The sequence below is a fragment of the Pempheris klunzingeri genome, chromosome 17, assembly GCF_042242105.1.
Source record: "Pempheris klunzingeri isolate RE-2024b chromosome 17, fPemKlu1.hap1, whole genome shotgun sequence".
Lineage (NCBI taxonomy): Eukaryota > Metazoa > Chordata > Actinopteri > Acropomatiformes > Pempheridae > Pempheris > Pempheris klunzingeri.
In genome coordinates, this window is record NC_092028.1 from 19519977 (window position 1) to 19542924 (window position 22948).

Consider the following 22948-nt stretch of genomic DNA (forward strand, 5'->3'; position numbering starts at 1 on the left):
CCTCGAGCGCTCTCCCTGTTCATGTCAGATCCAAAGCTTTAGGTCGAGATCGGAGCGCGTGCAGCAGAGGCAGCAAGGGGCCCCTCGGCTTCTCCGTTTTGATTTCTGAACTGATCCAGTAGTGTGACTCCTGTGAACGGGCCGATGATATGGACATTTCTAACATCATGTGTCAAAGTGTAATACAAAATTAATGGTGCGACAGTTGTAGTGAAATTATATTCCAACGAAGCTCAGATACGGCTGGACCCTTTCCCTTCTTCTGCTAACGAGTTCTTGTTGTAGCTTTAAATCAAAAAAAAAAAGAAAAAAGAAAATGCAAGGCAGGATGACAATTTCAACTGATTCTGACTTGGATAAATACTTGCTGGAGCTATGATTATGCATATATTCGGGGGTTATTTTTCGTCACTAGCTACCTACCGTGTTTTTTTTAAGTAATTTAGCATAAAAGATAATGGGTTGTTTGGCATAGACATAGGTGGTGGAGTGTGTTGGTGTGAAGATTCAAAGACCAAAAGAGGAAAAAAAAAAAAAAGAAAGATCCAAAATAAACAGTTATTGTAGTATAAGAAAATACTTCTTTACAGTAGATACTAGATGATGAAAAAAAGGTCTGCACTGCTCCTACTCCTGCTTGTAATTGTTATTGGTTTTGTCCACGTGTGCAGGCCACAGAACATAATGGTCTGTTTAGGAAAGAGGTGTAAGGCAAACTGTACCTTCTCTGGTTGAGAAATATACATGATTTACAGTATGGAAGTTGCCCCCCCCCACCCACCCAACCATTTTGTGTGTTCACTTACAACAATCAAAAACGAAACAAAACATAACATAAAGAGACCAGTCTTCTTCACCACCTCAGACATCTGGCAGTTTAAGAACGCCTCTGCGCAGTCTGTCAGTACATTATCAGAGCATTTTTCATAGATATCGGGATGTCTTTACTCTTGTAGTTAATCATTGCGACCACGCACGCTGTGAGAAGCGAGTGTGACAAAGGCAACTGTGCCAGTGGGGGTCCTCTTTCACCGGGCAAGCGATGCCAAGCTTCCAGGAAATGACATCCAAAACGACGAGACTATCCCCGCGTGTTGAGTGCGTTCGGTCCACGGAGGGGGGGGGGGCAAAGCGAGCCGTGACCGCCCGCTTCAGCGTCCGTCCTCGGTCTCCGAGGGCCCGTCACATCTACATACAGTCTGCGTCCCTCTGTGCTGCGTGGTCGCCAAATCTCTCTTTAGAGGAAGTTTACATCATCCAAGGTTTTTTCTTTTTTTTTCTTTGTTTTTTTTGCAGTTGCGTTTCAGTCGCTCCTCTCTTCAAAACAGGTTCTCCTCAAAGATAGCCATTAAGTCACTTTGGAAATTCATGTCAATAGTTGCTGCCATCTGGAGAAAGAAAAGAACAACTAAGCTCCTTCAGCTACAAACACACATACAATAGTAATTTCTTACCGCTTCTGTTTGCTTTAAGAGTCTCGATCGATGGGGTACATCTTTTTCATTACATGGTACTTAGTATTATTCAGACAAAAGAGTGCTAAAGACAATTATCTCACCGCTTCTCGCCTCCTCCTTTCCTGCTCTCTACGCCGTGCTAGCTCCCTCTGTTGGTCTAACGGGTTCTGTGTGGCGGGCTGAGGCGGCGTGGGGGGTTGAGGAGGCTGCTGGATCACAGCCGGCTGGGGCTCCTGCTGCTGCTGCTGCTGCTGCTGCTGTTGTTGTTGTTGTTGTTGCTGTTGCTGCTGTTGTTGTTGTTGTTGCTGTTGCTGCTGCTGCTGTTGCTGCTGCTGCTGCTGCTGTGAAGGAGCTTGGATGTGCTGCTGCTCCAGACGCCTGCGTGGCTCTTCGTGCACCCTTCTGCTTGGCTCCATGATGTCCTCCTCATCTCGACCTCTGGAAGACATTCAGACCAATAATCCACAACAGGTGAAATACAAATACTTCTTGCATTGCTGTGGGAGGGTTACACAGCTGCATAACAGATATCCTAACAGCTATCCTGGGCATCCTAGATGCCTCACAGGAGGAACGGCCAGCAAAACAAGATCTGATGGATGCAGATCAGTACATGAACATTTTAGCTAAAAGACACTAGCTGGTTTCTAAACATGGGAAATATTAGAGACTCGAGATTAATATGAGCTTGAGGAATATTAAAAAAGGTCCAACACTGTTGAAGTGGAGCCTTCTCTGTACGCAAGGTTTATTATTGAGAGGCTCAGTGATGATAATATCTGGACCATCTATGTCTTTTAAAAGAGCTGCATGTCTTAGCTCGGCCTTGTCAACTGCACTTAAAATATGTAATGGCTTGAACAAGCAACCAGTAGCATAACTATGTGTTTTAGATCACATGTTGAAACAACCCTTGCTGCAGTTACTCTTAAACATAAGGCCACTAGAGGGCAGAATGCATCACCTTACAGTTTCAGGTTTTGTGTCTTGTTTATCATCAGGTAGCCCACCTGAATACATTTGCAGCCACCCAAGTACAGTTTTGCCTTATGACTATACGGCCATGACTTAAATGTTGATGTTTAACCCTGTTTTAGGCAGTTGAGGCTCTTTGAAGCTTTGCTTGATCTGTAATTACGTGGCCTCAACATAGAGGCAACAAAGTCTGCCATCACCATGATTTCTAGTTTTAAGATTACGGTTTATGGCCTGCATTGCTTAAAACTTAAAACTCAATACACTTTAGTCCCTCATGAGATAAACACTACAGCCCTCTAAATATTTTGTCTCCATTCATCTCCTAGACACCGTACCGTAGTTTGTCCTGCTCTCTGCGTAGTCGGTCCTTCTCCACCTGCTCGGCTTGGGCCTTAAGGGCTTTCTCCCTCTCCTCTTTCTCCCGGGCAGCACGGCGGAACTGCTCAAAGCTGTCACTCGATGACTTCACTGCAGATAAGGGTGTAGATGTGGACTTTTGTGCCAGGCTGGCCCACGAGCCCATATTCTTCAGTTTAACATCCTGAGAAAACACATGAACACACGAGAGGAAGAGCCACATGAATTATCAATCATGATCAAATCAAAAAATCTTGCATGATGCAATCCCAAAAAGTTCACATGCTGAGCACCAAAAGAGAAGTATGAGATAATTACAGAAGAGACTACGACACCCACCTGTACCTTTTTGGGCGCAATGGGCACCTTGGACTCCTGCTTGAACTTATCCTTGTCTTGCAGAGAGGAGGGTGTTCCACTGGGCTCAGAGGAGCGGATGACAGGTCGCGAGCTGTCCATGGACTTCACATCTACACAAATGTACACACACACACACACACGGACAAGTCTCAATTAGAAATCCTCAAAGGTCCAAAATGACAATAATGATAACAGACCTGGGACCATTGGTAATAGAATGAGACCCGACCTGAACCTGATTGACCATAATAAAACATGGAAGTGAACCTGTATCAGTCCTCTTGTTCAGCTGGTCTTGGTACTCACTCTGTTGGCCGTGGCCGGGTTGAGAAGGCTTGTTGTCAGGATGTTTGTGATGGTCTGGTCTCATTGCAGGGTTAAATGGCTCTCCTCTCATCACTGGGGATGGAGGAAGTTTCTCCTCCTTTAACCCACCTTGACTCCCAGGGGCCCTCTGCTGCGTGAAAAGAAGAGACAAAATCAGACACCGGCATGTGGAGACTTAATGTTGGTGCTTCACTCCTCCAGAAGTACTGTGCAGGATTCTCACCTTTTTGGGCTGCATGTTGTGAGGTGGAGACTGGTGAGACACAGGTGGGTACTGGGGAAGTTGTGGGGAATGCATCATGAGAGGGGAAGGGTTGTCCCTTATGTGAGCTGTCAACAGAAGGGAGGGGTGTAAAACTCAAACCAGCAGAACTCACATGTACAGCAACAGTTTTTGCTACCGCAAGTTAGACAGTACAAGTTTGCATGATCTTGTCAGACTCACCCGTGCTGTAAGGGTCAGCCTTGGTTGGACGTGGGGACGGCTGTTCTTGCTGCTGTTGGATAATCTGCTGTGCTTTGTTGGTGGGCATGGACACCTTGTGTTGTGATCCCTGGGACTGACCAGCTAGTCCAGGACCCTGCTGGTAGTTCAGTTGCTGCTGTTGTGGCTGCTGTTGCTGCGGCTGAGTGTGCTGCATGTGGCGGGCCTGGTGTAGAGGCATCTGTTGGGGCGGGGCCTGATGTGATGGGGCTGGTTGAGCCTGGGACTGAACAGGGAGCTGGGGAGGAGGCAGCGTGTTCTGAGAGGAGAGTTGAGATTGTCCCTGGACAGACTGCAGAAGAGACGTCTGTCCTGGTTGTTGTTGTTGTTGTTGCTGCTGCTGCTGACGAGCCTGCGCCTGGAGTGACTGCATGGGCTGCTGGGGCTGACGGGCTTGCTGGAACTGCTGCAGGTATAATTGTACTTGGTTCATAGGTGTTGTCGACCCCGGCTCTTCATCGTCCTCAAGTAGCATTTGGGGAGGCTGCGAAGACAGCAAGCCCTGGGGTGTGAGTGTTGGAGGGGACATGGGCCGCTGGTGCAGGGGTTGAGGTGGGTGGAGGATCTGAGAAGAGAGCTGGTGCTGTGGTGGTGGTGCTGACTGGGGCTGGAGATGCTGCTGCTGCTGCTGCTGCTGTTGCTGTTGTTGTTGTTGTGGTTGTGGTTGTTGTTGTGGTTGTGGTTGTGGTTGTTGCTGCTGCGGCTGCTGCTGCAGGGTTGGCTGCTGCTGTGGAGGTGCTGGTTGCTGCTGAGGGGGTTTGGGATGAAGAGGCGCTGCCTTGTGACTTGGTCGAGAAGGCTGTTGAGGCATGGAACTGTGCAAGGCTATGGATGTACAGTTACAAAAGGAAAGGAAGAAAGAAATAAAACAGTTAATACACATTTGTTGTCACAAAATGACCTTTTTTTAGGGGATTTTTTAGGGGGGGATTGGGAATTTTTGGGATTGGATTGTTAATGCAGTGTGTTCTGCTTGGAGGGATGGCAGTTACACCTGCAGAAACAATGGAAACCTCAGCAGTCATTAGTACTGGGCCAGGAGCCAGCATACAGCCTTACCTGGAGATGGGAGGATGGGATGCTGGTTAAGGAAGGGATGGGTCTCAGGGGACACTGGCCCAGCAGAATGAGCGTTGAGGTGTGGAGGTGCAGGTGGGGAAGAGTTGCCAGTGTGGTGGGACAGATGCATGAGGGGCTGGCTGAAAGGGGGCAGGGACTCAAAGCTAGTTTCCAGTAACTGAGAAGACTCAAGAGCAGCTACAGGGGGAACAATGAAGCCTGCAGGAGATGGCTGATGCTGCTGCTGATGCTGCTTCAACTGACTGCTGGACTGAAGTCCTGCGACTTGGGAATGAAGTACAGTCTGAGCAGGGCCGCTCTGAGCATGAAGATGTGCCTTCTTCCCCTCCTTCACAGACTGGCCCTTCTTCTTCTGCTGCTTTATCATTCCTGAAGAAATGAAATAAACATTAAGCATCTAATTTTGTATTTTTGATTATGGACATTTGAGCGGTCAGGTTTGCAGTGAGTCACCTGTCCCCTCAGCTTCACTGTCTGTGCTTGAGCCGCTGCTCTCCGAAGAGGATCCAGTCTTTTTGGAGGTAGCCATGGACTCCACAGGCTTCTCAACTGCAAAACATTAGTTATATTTTCATGCATTTCCAGAATAAAGCATCAAATGTGAAATTAAATTTTTCAAAGAATCACATAAGGCTGCCCTTGCTAGTTTCAATAGGTGGCTTACCTGGAGCCTTTTTCTTTTTGCGGAGACAGGAAGACACATATCTCTCCAGCTCACGCAGTGTGGAAGGCTTTAGCGTCTCAAAGTCAATCTCGATCTCATCAGGGTTTGAGTTTTTGAGGGAGGGCTCTCTGGACTGGATGATATGCACTACACGGCCGAGCTTGTCACCAGGAAGCTTGTTGATGTCCAAGCTTAGCTGCCTCTTCTCCTCGTACGTCATCGGCTTACACTTTTCTCCCGTAGCTGACGACCCAGCTGCCACAAGGTCATCTTCCAGGGTGGGAACTGGCTGCAGGTTGGAGGGATGGTTGCTTTTCATTCCTTCCTTTTTGCTACAAAGGCAAAACACAAATATGTATTTATTAATATGGATCACTGATTGGCCTTTATTAATGCAGGCACAGCTTGAAGCGCTACAACTAGAAACAAGTGAAAAAGGCATAATAAAGATTACCTGCCGATCGTGGAATATTGCATTGTAAGACTATGTAAGATTATATTTATTTACATAAAAAACAAATACAAATAAAATGTTTGAACATGTTCTCTGAAGATTACTCAACCTCCAGAATTTACACTGAATCACACTGGTCACACTTCGACAGTGAAAACATAAAAGTGTGATAAGAAGGGCTATACTAACAGCTAATATGAAGGGGCGGCTTTAACAAGCTGCACAACATGGACAAAGTTTATACACGTTTAATACCCACCTTGGTTTCTTCTTGGGAACAACCTCTTTGTTGTTATTGTTACTGGTCTTGGTCTTCTTTGAGAGCTGCGAAAGAGGTGTAGCATCCTGGATCTCATCTACAATGCCAGGCATGCCTCCTTTCTTCTTATGCTTATCTTTTTTCTTCTCCTTCTTTTCCTTCTCTTTTCTCTTTGGTTTGCTGGCTTGTGGTTGAGACAGGGCGGCCAGCTGCTCGTGGACAGCCTTTAACTGCATCAACAGGAGAGACCAGTTCTCAACAATGGGTAAAGAGGGGCTGGATAACAAATTTTCAGCCACCTTGAATCTTCTATGGCCACTGACCTGTTCCTGGAGCTCTGCCAACCTCTGGGCTCTCTCCTCTTCAGAGTCATCTGTGGAAGACTCTGACTCAGAGGACGAGTCACTGGAGCTGTCTGAAGACGAAGCGACGTGGGCCAAAGGAGGCTGGGGCTTAACGGGGGCAGGGTGGTGAAGTGTAGGAGCTGGGGCAATAACCATAGGTTTGCTCTCAGGTTCATCTGGCATCTTGGCAAAGCGCATCTCAAAGACATCCTATAAAACGAAAAGAAGCACACAAGCTAAGCATGCGTGTATGTGTGAGATTTGTTCCAATATCTGATGGCTGATATCATGGATGATTTTTAAAAACGGCCCCTTTGCAGCACTGATTGAATGTTAGGCTACATTTACCTGTAACTTGCGTGCCATTGATACCACCTCGTGGTCTGGTGGATTATATTTGTAGCAGTTGGAAAACATTAATCGTACATCAGCAGCAAATTCCTGGGGATCCCGGTATTGCCTATTCTCCAGCTTGGCCTATTAAACACACCAAGAATATGAATTACTTGTCATGCCACAAATCCTCTCCCTTCAATATCAATATATTCAATAAACACAACATCAAGGTGTGTTGAAACTATACTGTCTTTAACACACCTTGATGCTGCTGAGGTCCATTGGATGTTTGATGATATCATGATAGTCGTGTAGTCCCAGTGCATCCACATCAACAGGTTTGTAGAACGGCCAGGCGTAGCCTGCGTGTTTCTTGGACAGCATCTCCCTAACCAGACTAGCACAGTATCCCATTTGATCCTGTGGTTTGGGGCTATGACCTCCACTTGGTCCCATCCCCATGCCTATGCCTATGCCTATGTGATGCTGGGAGTCTGGGGCTTCCTTCTTCATCAGTTTTGTAGGCCGGGTACTCTCTCGCCTAGGTAGTGTCTTCCCAGATTTGGACTCTGCTGGTGAAGACTCACTCAGTTGGTCATTTGCTGTGGGCGTTGTAGTGTCTGCTTTCCTTTTCTGGCTCTTTCTTTGCTAAATAGAAGTGAATACAAAGAAAGCAGAGACATTGGGCAAGAGGGCAAGGGCATAAATGATTAGATTCAGATACCAAAACTTAATGACACCTGTCTAATGCTCACAAGCATGGTCAAAACCTGCCCAAGTATATTTCCCTGTGTCAATCACACTCACTTTGGTCATGGTTATAGGGTTCTGCAGCATGGGGGCAGTGCTCTGGATGGATGCTGGGGGAAGGGATGTCTGAGCAGGGGGAGGCACCGAAGTCATGATGGGAACTTGAGGAGCGCAGTCTGATTGGCCCAGGGAGTAGGGAGCTCCAAGCTGTGGCGCATGGCTGGATAACGTTGGGGGCACATGGGACGGCAGGGCCTGCATCAAAGGCTGGGGAGGTAGTGAAGGCGGGCCCTGCGCTGGTCCTCTGGTCTGTGGTGCCGCTGAGAGGTTTGAGAGACCACGTGTTTGAGGAGTCGTGGACGAAGATTCAATGATGGGCCCTGGTTTCAAGTTCAGACCTTGATGAGTGAACAAGAGACTTGGATAAATATCCCGTCTCACCGAGGCCAACTCCAAGAACGTGTGCTGACAACAAAAGATGGTGTAAAGAGGTGAATCACATACCTCCATCTCTCCGGCCCCGACCACGTCCCTTCCCTGTCATGACAACAATCTCAGTTTCTTCCTGAGGCATTTCTGTAACCTTTTGGAGGAAAGCCTTCTCTAGAGCTTCAGCCATTAAGACTATGTCATCTCCAGGCTGCAGGGGGAGACAAACACTCTTAGCAAAAGTGGAGGCATATCAGAACATTTGGCACTTTGTGGTAATGACAGCTCATAACTATGTTACCTTGTTGTATATGTAGCAGTTGGTAAACATCGTGTTGAAGTCTTGGATACATTCTTGGGCATTCCAGTAGTAACTGTTCTCAAGCCTTTTCTTGATTGTTCCCATGTCCATAGGATTTTTGATTATTGTGTAGTAGTCCTGAGAGGGTTGCAAGCAAGTAAGCAATTAAGCATTATGTTTGATTTTATGATTAACTGAAGTAGCAAAATAATTTCACCAATCATCCTGCAGTGCATACCATCTGTTGACATTTTTATTACAAAAAAAAACATCTCAAATGTTTGTAAGGTGTTTTAAAGATTATCTTGTACTTATGTCATAACGAAGACTAAACAGATCATAATAAACAAAAATAAACTTGGGTCCAAATGGAGGTTTGTCGATTTGCATCCTGGTATAAAAACCAGGCTCCATACAGGTTCAATCCTTGAAAATGCCTTATTTTAATGTGGCGTTTTCAAGATTTGAAAAGTGCCTGGATTTTGGATGAGGAGATTGAAACTGCTTTGACATTCTTATTGCATTAATATGATAAATTGCTATTTGACTGGTTTGATTTTTAGATTATTTACCACATCCGAAAAGGTGAAAATGCTTGAAAATGCTTGAATTTGGAAAAGGTGTAAGAACCTTGAAAAACAACCTCACTCTGCAACAGTGAAATGAAAGACATATTCACAGTGTATCCTGTGTGTGAACAGTTTTACATTGTACAGGAATGAATGCTACGTTTTGACTTGAGTGGAGAAAAATCAGCCCTGATACCTCAAAGTATGCTATATATGCACAAATAATAAAAGAGAAGGGTGACCTAGTTGGTTTGCAAACAGTCAAAATATAAATAATCATAACAGATAAATCATGACAGATAAATGTAAAGCTGGAATGTGTGGATGCAGAGAACCTGGTAGCAGGTTGTATGTGGTGCCTAATGTACCCATAAAGGTTTTAAGGTATGTGACATAGTCCAAACAGAGACAAAGATATTACTCACAGGCAGGTTGAGTTTGATGGCATCCACTGGTGCATGGAAGGGCCAGGCAAACTGGTGCTTCCACAAGGTCTTCACCACCATCTTGAGCAGGTACTGCAGCTGATTGGTCTGGCGCTTTGGCCTGTTGGGATTGATGTACTCTGGGGGTGGGGGGTTGACCATTGACTGGGCCTGCCCCTGGCTGCTGCTGCTGCTGCCCGACATCTGTGCTGCATCCAGGCCGTCCCCCATTCTAACAGGGTTGGGCGTGGGCTCGAGCCCCGGAGCGGGAGCTGGAGCTGGAGCAGGGGCAGGGGTAGTGGTGTTGGCAGGACACCAGTTCAGTCTTGGCCCCGGCACAGACTCCACTGACAGAGCACCACTGATCCCATTGCACTCCTCGCTGGACTCTCTGGAGAGAGAAGATAGAACAGTGTCATCAGTATGTCTCTAAACTCATTCTTCTATAAAATTTCACTTTATTTTGTCAGCAACACAGTCATTAACCACTGTTTTATTATACAATTTAGTGTTGAAACAGCTACTGTACAGCCAAGCTGTATTGAGTGCACAGTATGCTAACAGGCTTAAATTGAAGTAAGAACTCATGTTAATCCATCTCTCCTGAATAAAAACAAATATACAAATTCAGAGAAGCTGCGTTAATTTATTCCCATGTTGAAAAATAAAATCCTAAAATGTGTTGAAACACCCGTGGTGTCTCCAGTCACTTTTGCTATTAAGTGGTAAAAAATAAACCCACTTGACAAATCTACAAGATATTCAGTCGTGACTGTGATGACAATGAAAATCCAAATAGGGCAAACTGCATGATAAGAAGATATTCAACAGCATGTCCTTAAACCTAAAACTCATTCACTGTTGTGTTTTATGATTTGATTTAATGTTTCCCATTTACATTAACTTCCAAGTTCAAGTTCCATTCTCAGCGATAAAATAATTGTTTATTTAATCTTTTTATTTTATTATTTGTATGAGCCGTGGTCATGACAATAATAGGCTTTAGACTTGGGTGACACAGACCATGCACAAATTAGCCAGCCATTAAAAATGACTCATTCCTGATGGGCTGACTGCCTCTCAAACTAGTTCCGGTTAACAGTTTAACCACTATTCTAAATCAAGGTGCATTAAATTCAAGTTAACCACAGCGACAGTACTTTTTCGTGCAATGTCAGTAACAATCACTGGTGTCACAGAGCTAGCCATGTGTTAAACCGGCAACAAACTTAAAAAATGAATGACAACTTGAAAACAGTCTAGGAGTATTAGAAAAACTCCAGACACTAGACACTAGGCAAACGCTCAGCACATGTGTAAAACTGTTGACAGGTCACCTCCAGTTCCAGTAAACACATACATGGTAAAATAACACATCGCACAAAATAGTCATTTTCAAGTATTCCCCTTGTCCTAAAAGTAAGACGTGATATGTTCAAGGAGCCTTGCACCAACAAAAAGAATGAGAAATTTGAATGCGTTTTTCTATTTGTTTTATCCATTTAATTTCTACTTTGTAAAAAACTATCAACACACACTGTAAGCTCACAAAAAGATCATAATCACATGCATTTATTTATGACTTCAGATATACAGTTCCCTCCATAATGACTGGAACAAAGACAATAATTGTTATTTCAATTGTTTGCCAAAACATATGCAACTTACAGTTGCATAATGAATAAAGGCTTAAAGTGAAAACTCTTAGCTTTAACCTAAGTGTGCACATCTAAATGATAGAGTTTACAAATTAGAGCTCCTTATCATAAAACCCCATCTTTTTCAAGGGAACAAAATTAACTGGACAACTGACTGAAAAGGTAAAAGGTCTGGAATTGCAGAGTGTTTTTTGCAATTAGAAGCTGTGAATCCACAAAATGCAGTCAACTGAGCTCTAGGGCCAAGTGAAACAGGCCATCCATAGGTTGCAAAAACACAAAAATATCCACCAGATAGATAATAGGATGGACAGTTTCGTACATACTGAAAAAAAGAACACATTGGTAAGCTCAGCAACACAAAAAGGCCCCGACATCCACAAAGACCTAACCTCCAACCAATGAAGAAAACTCTCCAGGAGGAAAGGTATATCATTATTCAAGTCTACCATAAAGACTTCACGAGGGAAAATACAGACGGTTCGCCACAAGGAGCAACCCATTGATAAGCCTCAAGGGTAGAAAGGCCTGATTAGACTTTGCCAGCCCAGTTCGGGAACAGCTTTTTCTGGAGAAATTAAACCAAGATTAACCTACACCTGAACGATAGGAAGAAAAAAATAAAAAGGTGAGTAAGTAAACATAAGGGCTGGAATGGAGCATGATCCGAAGAATAACACACCGTGTGCAGAACACGGTGGAGTAAATGTAATGCAACACTAGTGTTTATTAATGATGTGACAGAAGATGGAGTCAGTGGGATGAACTAAGAGGTGTACAGAGCAATCCTATCTTGGATGGCTCTTCACACTGCAGCAGGAAAATGCCCCGAAAAAGCCTTCAAAACAAAAAGGAACTGAAGACGGCTGCTGATGAGCCTGGTTAACCATCATCTGGGAAGAAACCTAATGTCACGTGATGTACCAGACTTTAGACAGTCATTGACTGTAACGGATCTGCAACCAAATACTAAATATGACGACTGTAATCAATTTTATTTTTATTTGTTCAATTAATTTTTGCCACTGTAAAATCTTAAAACATACTTCTACTCTTTAGCTTTTATCTATTATTATTACTATAACAGATATTTATCATCACTCTAATTTTCTTCTCTATTGTGATTGTGCCCTTCTTTTGGTTTCCTTTGTTATGCACTGAAAAGCCCCGTGGATCAACTGTGTATTTTGTAAAGTGCTATACAAATAAAGTTTATTTGATTTTACACTCTCAGTATCCTGAAATGTGGTCTGTGCATAAAAATGGTTGCAATTCCTGCATGGTTTAACCAGTATTGCTGTCAATACCCTCAAATTAAAGCTCCAAGTCTGCACTAAATGAACATACTAACTGTATTTTTATCAAATCCATTGTGGTGGTGCTGTGAGGCAAAATAACAAAAAATATCTGTCCAAAATATAATGGAGGGCACTTTTACAACTGATATTCAAACATTATATTGAATTGTATTATATCATATTGTGTCATTAAAATAACAACAGAGTTCAGAGGTCTTGGTTTGGCTCCAACATGCATGTGCATATTTTTAATAGATCTTTGTCTTCCCACTCTGTCTCCGGACCTGTGAGTGTTTAGGGATGTGGGAGGACAGAGGTGGAGAGTGGGGGGCGGTAAGCGTCATCTGGCAGCTGAGGGACTGTGTGCTCCACTGCGCAGCGCTCAGTCCAACATAATGTCCTCTCCCAGGCAGTCAGGGACGTCGCGTCCAAGATGCACACAAATGCTGTTAAGACAACAACAAGGCCAAATAATAGTCTAGAAATACTGGACTAAAAATAGACTGGAAAACAGCAATGTTGTGGGAATAAAGCGCCCATCATAAGGTTGTGTATTCAAGCCTCTACTAGAAACAAGCTTCCAGTCTCACACAGTGAAACCCATTCCCACAACAGGGCCTTAAAGATAAAACACACACCACTGTATAGAACAGTGACTAATCTCATTCTTGATGAGTCACTTTCTGAGAAGAGGGAAACAGTTTGCACACAACGTGATCGCTGCCTTGGCCTCCCCGAGGCACTCAGACACAGTGGAGAATCTGACTAACTGACCAATATGTTGAATGACAACACATGAAAATAACCCGTACTAGTCTAACGCAGATGGTACATTTGTGGCTGGAAGCAAAAAGGGCCTTACAAAATAAACAAACACAGAACTTGTCTTGGCCCGAGGCACAAATGTGCACATTGAGTCCATGGCTCATTTCCAGCACTACCCAGCAAAAAGTAACACTGCTGAGAAGATGTGCTTTGTTGATTTGGCTTTACAAAGAGATTGAAGAAATTACAATAATTTACACTAAACAGCCTTAGGCTAATGACTAAAGCCAAGCCACCCATAAATATTTTAAAAAGGAGACTTATCATGCAAAATGCACTTTTCTTGAAACTACTGACCTTGAAACTGTGAGAGAAGACTATCACCTTGAAGTGTCTTAAAGAGGCCGGAGCTAAAACAGTTTTCTACAAGAGGCTGAAAACAGCAGAATGCACAGTATGAGGAAAATGTTTTTTTTTTTTTTTTTTTAAGCATGTATATAGATTCTAGCAGGAACCCCAAATCCATGTATGAACAGAATTGGTTACCTCACAAGGCTGGGATGTGACCATAAATAGAACAACCATAAAAGCTTAAACCCATAGAGAGCTACACAAATATCATTTTAGCAAGATTTGCGTGACTGTGGTTAGCTCAAGCTAGACTACTCAGGAATGCCACTGTTTGAGTCATATGCGAAAAATAAGTGTCTGTGACGCAATGAAGTAGTTTTTTGATGCCATGAAGTGTGTTGCAAGTCATTTTATTTGTGCATATAGTTTAACAAGTACTATTATGTTGGATGGCACTAGATTGCACAGGTGTTTATGATATTGTGTCTGCCACCTTTGTTTTAGAGATTGCACTAGACAGCTTCAGCCTCATTCATTTCAGCTGGAGATATTTACACCAGCCTTCATTGTCACATTTGATCACTAGTTGTCAAAGATGTGACAACAGTAACAGAGCCTGCAGCTGTAAATGTCTTGCCAACCTGTCACATGCACAAATGACAGGAACATTTGGCTCATCAAGGAACCTGTAATTGAACTATGGGATCTAGTGGGAAACAAAAGGAGTATGTTCTGTGGAAACCTCAGCTAAACTGGGATTGAAAATTCCAAGTGTCTTTAAAAAAAAATTTAATAATTCAAAATCTTTCCTACTTTGCTGTGGGAAGTGCTCATTACTAGGATCACAAAGGTCATGCAAAAACCTGTCCTGAGTCAACATTGCGGAAATGGAGACACATTTTGTTTAGGCCCTGTAAAGCAACACAAAATAGTTGATCTAACCAAACTAGAATGACAAAATCTGGGAGAGTTATCAGGATGTCCGACAGAAGTTTAACCTGCATAACCTGCTCTCATTGTCAGCATGACAAGCTTGCAATCAGAACTTTAACAGGCTTTTGTTTATTATACGCCATTTTAATTTCTGATAAACACTTAATATTCCAATAAGTTTAAAATTGACATAACATAAAATGGTCATTGCAGTAATTTACTAACTTTAAATATTTAAATCTGAAATGCTTTGAGAGAAATGTTTTAGCCATACAAATGCTATTAAAATAACTCACTTATAGTAATCAACTTGTCCGCTTACAACCTTGACTTCGTGTCTTTGCATACATAATATATGGAGAAAAGTTTTTCTAAAAAACACGATAATTACATTCTTTTTATTTTATTCCCAGGATACTTTGCCTGGTGGTAACCTGTCTGCTTCCAGCTGGCTACCTGAGGCTGGTGCTGCATGCATATTGAAACCATGACGGGAAAAAGAAGGTCATTTTCTCTGAATGAAAGATGTTGTCTCCGTGAAGGTTATGACAAACTGCCAAAAACAAGCAAACATGCTGCAGCCGCAACACTTGGTGTTCCTCAGGCTACCTCAGTGGTGTTCTGGCCATCTGGCACACCAAGACAAATCCTGGTGGGCCTCCAAATTGTTGAGCTGGTGGCTTGTCAAAAAAAATCCACGAAAGACAGCCGTCCAGCCCCACCTGTGTCTTTACTGGCCTTCTCTGTGTGCATGTTACTCATATTTATCTCATGCAGCAACCAGCCAGGGCCGGCTTCGTGGATAAATCCAGGGCTGAATTTCTTTCTGAATTTCCCAAAACACCACTGGGCAACTGGTCTACTCAAACAACAAGGAACAGTCATTGCTGCTACTGATGGAGATATAAAACAAATACGCACAGGGTGTGGATAAAGCCATCCTTGTCAGGTGGATAGATAATGCCCAGTCACATAATGTGTAATGCAACTGTGAAGCTGTCCATTTCATTACTTTGTAATCATGTAATAAATATACAAAAGACAAGGCAGCAAAGCTTTGAAGGGTGTATTCAACTTAGTACACCAACACATAAAAAGGCCAATTCTGTGTAAAAAAAAAAACTCCGGGTCCAGATAAATAGAAATCATGGTATATTATAATGCAATCTACTACATCAGTCCTAGAATAATTTTTTTTTCATGATACATTTCATACCAGAATGTCAGAAACTCTTCAAAATGCGTTCTAATTCAACATCAACAGTTTTGTTTAAATCCGAAGGTGAGTGACTGCTGGTGGCCGTGATAACAATCCTACACAAATTACCTGTTCTACCCGAACACTGCAGTAAATAAATTTTAAAAACGTCCTCTACTCAGCGCTACCACTAAGTGATCTTCTATGACGCCTCCATTGGGAGGTTCTAATCTTGCGACTGCAATCCCTTATCTTTGCTGGAAGAATGCCGATTTAATGGCACAAATTGAAGGGAAGATTTTGAGGGAAATGTTTTGTGCAGCTGAATCAAAGGTTACTGGGGACAAAGAGGAAGCTGCCAGGCTGAAATGAGACAGTGTTCACCAGGAAGAACAGGCAGATACGGCACAGGTGGCTAGCGACACCAGACAGACACATCTACAGCATTAACTGCTCTGGAGCCAACACGATAGGCAGTCTTGGACAAGGACAAGGTCAAAAAAGGTAGGCACAAAATGAGCCTGGTCCAGCTGGCCTCTGGTGCTGCATGGAGCAAAGTTTCATCATATACACACACAAATATTGCCAGATGGTCTTCAACAGCTCATTAATATCAGCGACAAGCACAATTACAGCGAGTCATTGATATAACAGCACTCCAGCCACGACAAGTATAAATCTTCTGGGAACAGACAGATGCAATAACTGAGGGAGCATGAATGACACCTGTACGATTCAGGCGCTTGACAAAGTGGCAACCCAGTGAGAGAGATGTATACAAACCTGGGTTTTCACTTCACAGTTTTGGCTTGTTGGTGTCTCGTGCCCCTCAATGCTCTCATACTCATGCACAAAACACCTGGAAGCACTGATCTAACTCATGTATCTATCCATCCATGTGATATTTATCTACATCTGTTTTTTGTGTAAAGAAAAGTCATTTGTGAGGTGTAACACAATCCCACATTGCCCATCATGAAAAAGGAGACCCGGTTTCAGTGATCAGGTTACACACTTCAATAACCGTACAACATTTTAGCTTCATCAAGAGCACGAGTTACTACAATGATAAATTCTTTATGATGGCACTTGACACTGACTACTTTGACAAATTTAGGTTTTGTGAGACACTCTTTGGAGAAATGCCATCCATTTCCCATCCAAGGAAATGATTCATATGCAAAGAGTTTTCATTATGGTTTTCTACTTAGTGGTAAAATTACCTTCTTAATCCAATGAAAACAAGTATTGTGTTATAGCCTGCTGAGACATAAGACAAGTGATCACAAGGGGAGTTAAGCAACAGGATGTATATTTCTGGTGATTTATAAATGCTGTAACACAATAAGACAGCCTGCTCCGTTGTTTTCATCAGATCTTGTTATTACAGTTTGTCAAGGCATGGCCTCCAGCATAGCCACACAGACTGAATGTGCATCATGTTGCACTGTTACACAAGGACAGTCTACTGTAAACATGAATGTCATTTAGGCCCTTCCACCCAAACAGTCCCAGAGAGCGACAACCCTCCACTTTAGGGACTAACTCAAGAGATCAAAGCTCCTTCACTGCATTTTCGTTGGCATTTCCATTGTATCTCAAGAACCATTATAGGATTATGTGAAATGATTTCACTGCAGTGGTTTCATTTGTGATACCTCAAACGTCAAAGCTAGTGCAACTGATGTTGAAATAATAGGGAATGTGAACCTGCTGAGCTTGTTTTTTCTGGTTCCTTTTAGGTTTTACTAAGTGACCCTGTGTTACCTCTATCATTAAGTTTCAGTTTCAGTTTCTCTTTCCCTTGTTTTTTCCCCACTGGTAGTCGGTTAATTATGAGATGAAGGATATAAAATAAATAAAAAAAGGCGATATGAGTCATTATTTTAGTGGGAATGGTTATTTTTCGATTTCATTTCACTGAAAAGAATATGAAAACTGTGATTTTTGACAGAACAAATGATCAGTTTCATTTCAATCAACTGATTAATTGACTTTATTTTTTAAATGACCATATAGTTAGATTTGAGTCTGTTAAGATTGCTATTATTACTACACTGAAATCAGTAATACAGATTTGTAAACATTATCAAGATTTTTGTGTTCATTTTAACCTTGAAGTCAACTGTGACGACATATTAGTATCAATATATGTCAAATGACACCACTTTCAATAACCAGCTGCTTTGGTGTAAGAGCAATACTGGAATGTGAGACTAATCAATGTGCAGACGCCCCCAAAAGAGGTCCATCAGGAGGTCTACTTCCTGTTGCCGCATGTCCTACATCTCCTCTCAGCTCTGGAATAACAGTTGACCTTTGACCTGGACATACATCACTGCAGACTGCTGTGGAATGTTTTCTGGGGAGGAAGTGGGTCTAGTTACTGGGTGGGGGATGCATCTCTCACACCAGGAACTCTGGTCCTGTGCGCAGCATCACAGTGACTGTCCTACATAGAAGGGGAGAGAAAAACATAATGGCAAGATGTCTGCATGCCCCATGAAAGTAAACTATTAATCATTCATGTTAGGGGAGGAGGGGAGGGGTTCAGGCAAAAATATAGGCCTGCAGATTCCACTTGAGGCCCTCAGTAAGTGTCAGAATGATGGCCTGTATTTTGCCTGAAAGCAAAGGAATAAATAATTAATGGGACCACTGTGACAAGGCCAAGAACACCACTCCCTGCTTATTCACCAGCCTTTTCACCGTTTCACCAAACCACCTTCAACCCATCTCCAGGGAGCAGCTTCACTCTAATGCAACAAACAGCCATTTATTGATTCCACTGATGCTGATGTTCGCTGGTCTTCTTGCACTCATGTCTAAAACGTTTCTATTTTACTATTTTCCTGTAGATTGATTAATAGATAAAGAACATGAGAGTATTTTGTGTTTAATGAAGCCACACCTCATACTGTTTAAAGGAAGGAACTTACAACTCAAACCAGTGCAAGCTTGTGTTGTACTGACATGTCGCTAGTCCAGTGACTAAAATCCTATATCTGGTTAAAAGATATAGATCTAAAAAGTGTATGAAATATGGCCTACAACTGGATAAAATGTGAATTTAAGACAGAGCTTCTGGCAGGTAAACACAGATGTAGACACGTGTGCATTATTACTGATGAGTAGATTATTCATCTACCAAAATAGTCCTTAGTTGCAGCCCTATTCAGAAATATAATTTAATCATGCTGGTAAAATAAGCAACTGTGTCAATGATGAGCTTCAGTCAAAACAATATATGTATATATTTTATGAGCTTTGAATTTACTATTATCACTAATGAGTCTGATGATCCGTTCAGGAAAGGTTAAGATATACACACCTATTAAAGGATGTCCCAGTGCAATTTCTTGTTTTCTCCAATCAAAACCAGTTTCAGTCCCAATTTACTATACTACTACTACTATAATACTGAATTAAAGAGATAGCGTTATGAGTTTATGATTCAATGTAAACATCAACAGCTGCACAGCAAAGTGCTGTAATGGTAAACACCCTGCCCGACTGTACAGAAGTCATAAACAAAAAGGTATCAAGGTGCCGTTCACACTCAGTAAAATACTAAGTGCCCTACATTTCTCAAAAATGTACAGCGTGGGGCTAAATACTGCCAAAGAAATACTTGTATAATGTGCGACTGGTCTGTAGCTATCTTGTTTGAGTGCCTCTGAAACTTGGCTTCAAGAAAAACAAATGTTGCCAAGGTTTCTATGGTAGCACTCCACTTCTTGGCCAGTGCACTGTATTTTTATTCTCCATGGTTCCAAATCCTAGTTTTGGATGCTCACCAATTCAATAGTAACCACCCATGACCTGTACTTTTTGAGTGTGTTTATAGACAAACACAAGAAAAGTGTAATTGTCAGTTACAACAAACAAATCTTGACAACAACGACTTGGTATGTAAACCAGATATGATAAACTCTCTGACGTCTTATCACTTCCAATAATAAATCATTCATTGCAAGGTCACAAACTCAAAGAAGTTCCCCTTGTATTGAAGACAAGCACTCACTGTATGAGTCAGTGTATGAGCACACAAACTGACTCAAATAGACTAACCATGAGTCAGGCACATTATAACAGGAAAGAGGGAGAAACATGCCAGCTCTTTCAGGCCATAACGTCCAGCTGGTTAGGATAAGCAAGCCAAACCCTGCCAGGAATCAGGAGACATTTCAACTACTGCCACACACACACATACACAACCCCCTTCTTCCTCTGTAGTCCCCCTTCCCCCACACCCCCCTCTCTCATCAGGAGGTAGGTTCATGGCTTCTGGCTGAAATCTGGATAACAATACTATTCTCAACACAACACAGAGGACATCTATTCCAGATTGTTGTGAAACTAGAGATATTGCTAATCACGTGATAGTCCCAAAAAACAATACTCAAGGCTGTCTTTAATTTCACCTCTCCCTCAGCATTTTAAACTATGTATTTCAATTAATACGTTTGTGTATGTATGACTGTAAAGACTTTAGAGACTCTATAAAATATATGAAAACTTTGTAGGAGTGTACCTCTTGGAATAACATTACCTTTTCACAGAGACTGAATGTGCAATTTTTTCCAGAAGGGCGTCCAGTTTTTGAAAATCCAGCAAATCGTTTGACTTGGCATGCATCTTGTAATCCATTTATGAACTCAACTAAACAGAAACCAAAAAAAGAGGCACAAAAGAATTATATGGAAGTTTGTTTTTCCTTTTCTCTCATCCAAAATACAGGAGGAATTTATTCTTCAGGCTCCAGTGCGTTTCCTAAAATCCCACAGAACAAGGCGAGTAATCCTTAGCGTGGTCCAAACGGAGTTTGAAGGTGGCTGTTCTACGAAAAAGGCCCCAGCTTGGAAACAGTAGGTCCAGGCGGGGAGGAGAGGCTGTGGAGCCTACAGCCGGTAGGCTGTGTTAGCTGTGTGAACCGGTCCTCTCTCTACCCCATCCCCCTCTCAGCAGTACAACGGCCCAGTTGCCACAGGCTCTTCGCTCCATTGTGTGTCCTCTCCAGGGTCTCCCCAACTTAAATGGACACTGGCCGCAAGCAAGAGTTGTACAAGAAGGAGAGGGGAAGGCGAGAGAGGGGAGAGGGCTCCGATAAGATCCAGGAGGAGCACTTTATTCCTCTAGCTCGCTCTCTCACCCTCTCCCTAGTACAGGCAGACCAGCATGCAGTTACTCAACAGTAAAAATGGCTCTGCTGCTTCCTCATTCAAGGGAGCCTCAGCCCACACACCCCTCCCTCCCTCCCTCTCTCCTACGCGCTTGCTCATTCCACCCCTCCCCTCTTTCCCCATCAATAGCTTGAGGTCCTTGCTCTTCTCTCTCTCTCACTCTCTGTTACACCTTTAACACCCCACCCCCTTCCTGTCTTTTCCTCCGTCCATTTCATCATGCCCCACCCCCACTCACTCTCCTCCCTCAGAGTGATCTTGTATATGCCTTCCCCCACCAATTTAAGGGCTCCCTTATCTGCACTCCATCCTCTCCTCATACACCGATCGCATTCATATTGTGGTTGGACTTGTTTGTTTTTAATTCTACTGAGGATAAAACATCTGATATTGGACCAGACCGATGATACGGAAACATCAGCTGGCCCTAAATGACATTTAATTCCAGCAGAGAACTTAATTAAAGGTTACCAAAATTACCACTTGACCAGGAAGGTCAAACCTACGGGAAAATACAATATTATTGCAATAATGCAATCAAACAACTTGGTCCAATTTGAGGAAGATAGTTTTTGTGAAACCCACACTAGGTAAAATAAAAATGGCAAGTGTATTTCATGGGGCCACTTTGCCCTTACAGCAAGCAACAAGAAAAAGCTAAACCAAAAATTTCCAGACTCTTGAAGCCTTTATGATCACATCTAAAGTGCTACTATAGCACTTTTAGTTTCATTTTGCATATTTCAAGATTTTTGGCGTACAAGTAGCAAATTTGAATTCTAGCATAATCCTAACCTTGAAAACATAACGATTAAAATTAAGCATTTTCCAAACTTTCAAGACAATGTATGACCCCTGCATGTAGAAATATTATATTAATACGTGCAGTGTACATTGTGCATTGTCACAAGCTCAAGACTGCAAGATTCCAGTAAACTCATGAATAATCTGGATGCAGGACATAACATAAGGCAGCGGAACGGTCAGGCTGAGGACATGAAGGAAAAGCGCAGTGATCACAGAGAGTGACGAAGACTGTGACAGAAAGAGTGCAAAAGAGTGAGACCACCCACTGTGAATTCCTGTAGCAGCACAGCCTCGAGTAATGGCGTTCATGACTGTGCGATGACCACACTGCACTGGCGGCAGGAAGTACACAATTCTTTTAATCAGATGAACTGGATTATTTCCAATACCAATTATTATTTTGTAACGCTTTGCTGTCTAGACAAATTTAACTGACTGTGAATATGACTGTGGCCACATGCTTTGAGTTCAGTCAGATCATATCAAGATATGAATGATAAAATAACAAACAAAACTAAAAAAAAAAAATCAAGGTCTTAGTGGGCCAGGTAAGTACAGAGAGAGGTTCTACTAAATGCCGCCTCATAATACATGCACAATGCCTATAAAAAGGACCAAAAGGAACAGGGATCTCTCTGTGTGATGATGGTTGAATCATGGAACATATGTAAGCATAGCTTCCAGGCAGGAATCACAAGTCAAGATACAATCTCAAGAGACAGATGTGACATACAGAGACCCCATTTACTCTGCACCAATCATCCAACCCTGCTTGACAATACTGCCTCTTAACCCTTCTAAAGTAACACTAGACTTCTAACCTCCTGTTCACTTCTCACCAAGACAGAACATGATCAAATCCTCAGGCAAGTGAGAGGCAACTGTTTGACTGAATGGATATTCTTGACATTTCACTTTCAACTTTATCAAACTCCTTAAAACATAAAATATTGCATTGCTCACTCCAGTATATCAATACTAACCACATTATACATCTTAGTACCAGTAATAGCGGATATACTACCAGAGGCGAGTTGACTGGTGACCTCCCACCTCTCAATCAATCATAAGTCTCATGTGCTAGCAAACAGGCACCACACACCCACGCAATTTCAGAATTAGTCAGATGACAAAACCCCAAGAGATCAGGTGAGTAAAGAGCAACCCTCTGCTATGTATAA

At 42.7% G+C, this 22948-nt stretch overlaps 1 protein-coding gene across 1 annotated transcript; it reads right to left on the bottom strand.

The window, feature by feature from the left end:
• Positions 1 to 820: 820 nt before the first annotated feature.
• brd4 (bromodomain containing 4) lies at positions 821 to 20955 on the bottom strand. Its single transcript, XM_070847385.1, has 19 exons — positions 20330 to 20955; positions 9575 to 9965; positions 8581 to 8718; positions 8355 to 8490; positions 7908 to 8248; positions 7362 to 7748; positions 7113 to 7241; positions 6744 to 6974; positions 6421 to 6650; positions 5708 to 6039; positions 5497 to 5592; positions 5023 to 5412; positions 3925 to 4788; positions 3703 to 3809; positions 3459 to 3609; positions 3132 to 3262; positions 2771 to 2976; positions 1559 to 1895; positions 821 to 1388 (listed from the first exon to the last, which is right to left on the bottom strand). The coding sequence occupies exons 1-19, from the start codon at positions 20425 to 20427 to the stop codon at positions 1320 to 1322; spliced, it is 4764 nt and encodes a 1587-aa protein (XP_070703486.1). The 5' UTR covers positions 20428 to 20955; the 3' UTR covers positions 821 to 1319.
• Between the last annotated feature and the right edge of the window lie 1993 nt (positions 20956 to 22948).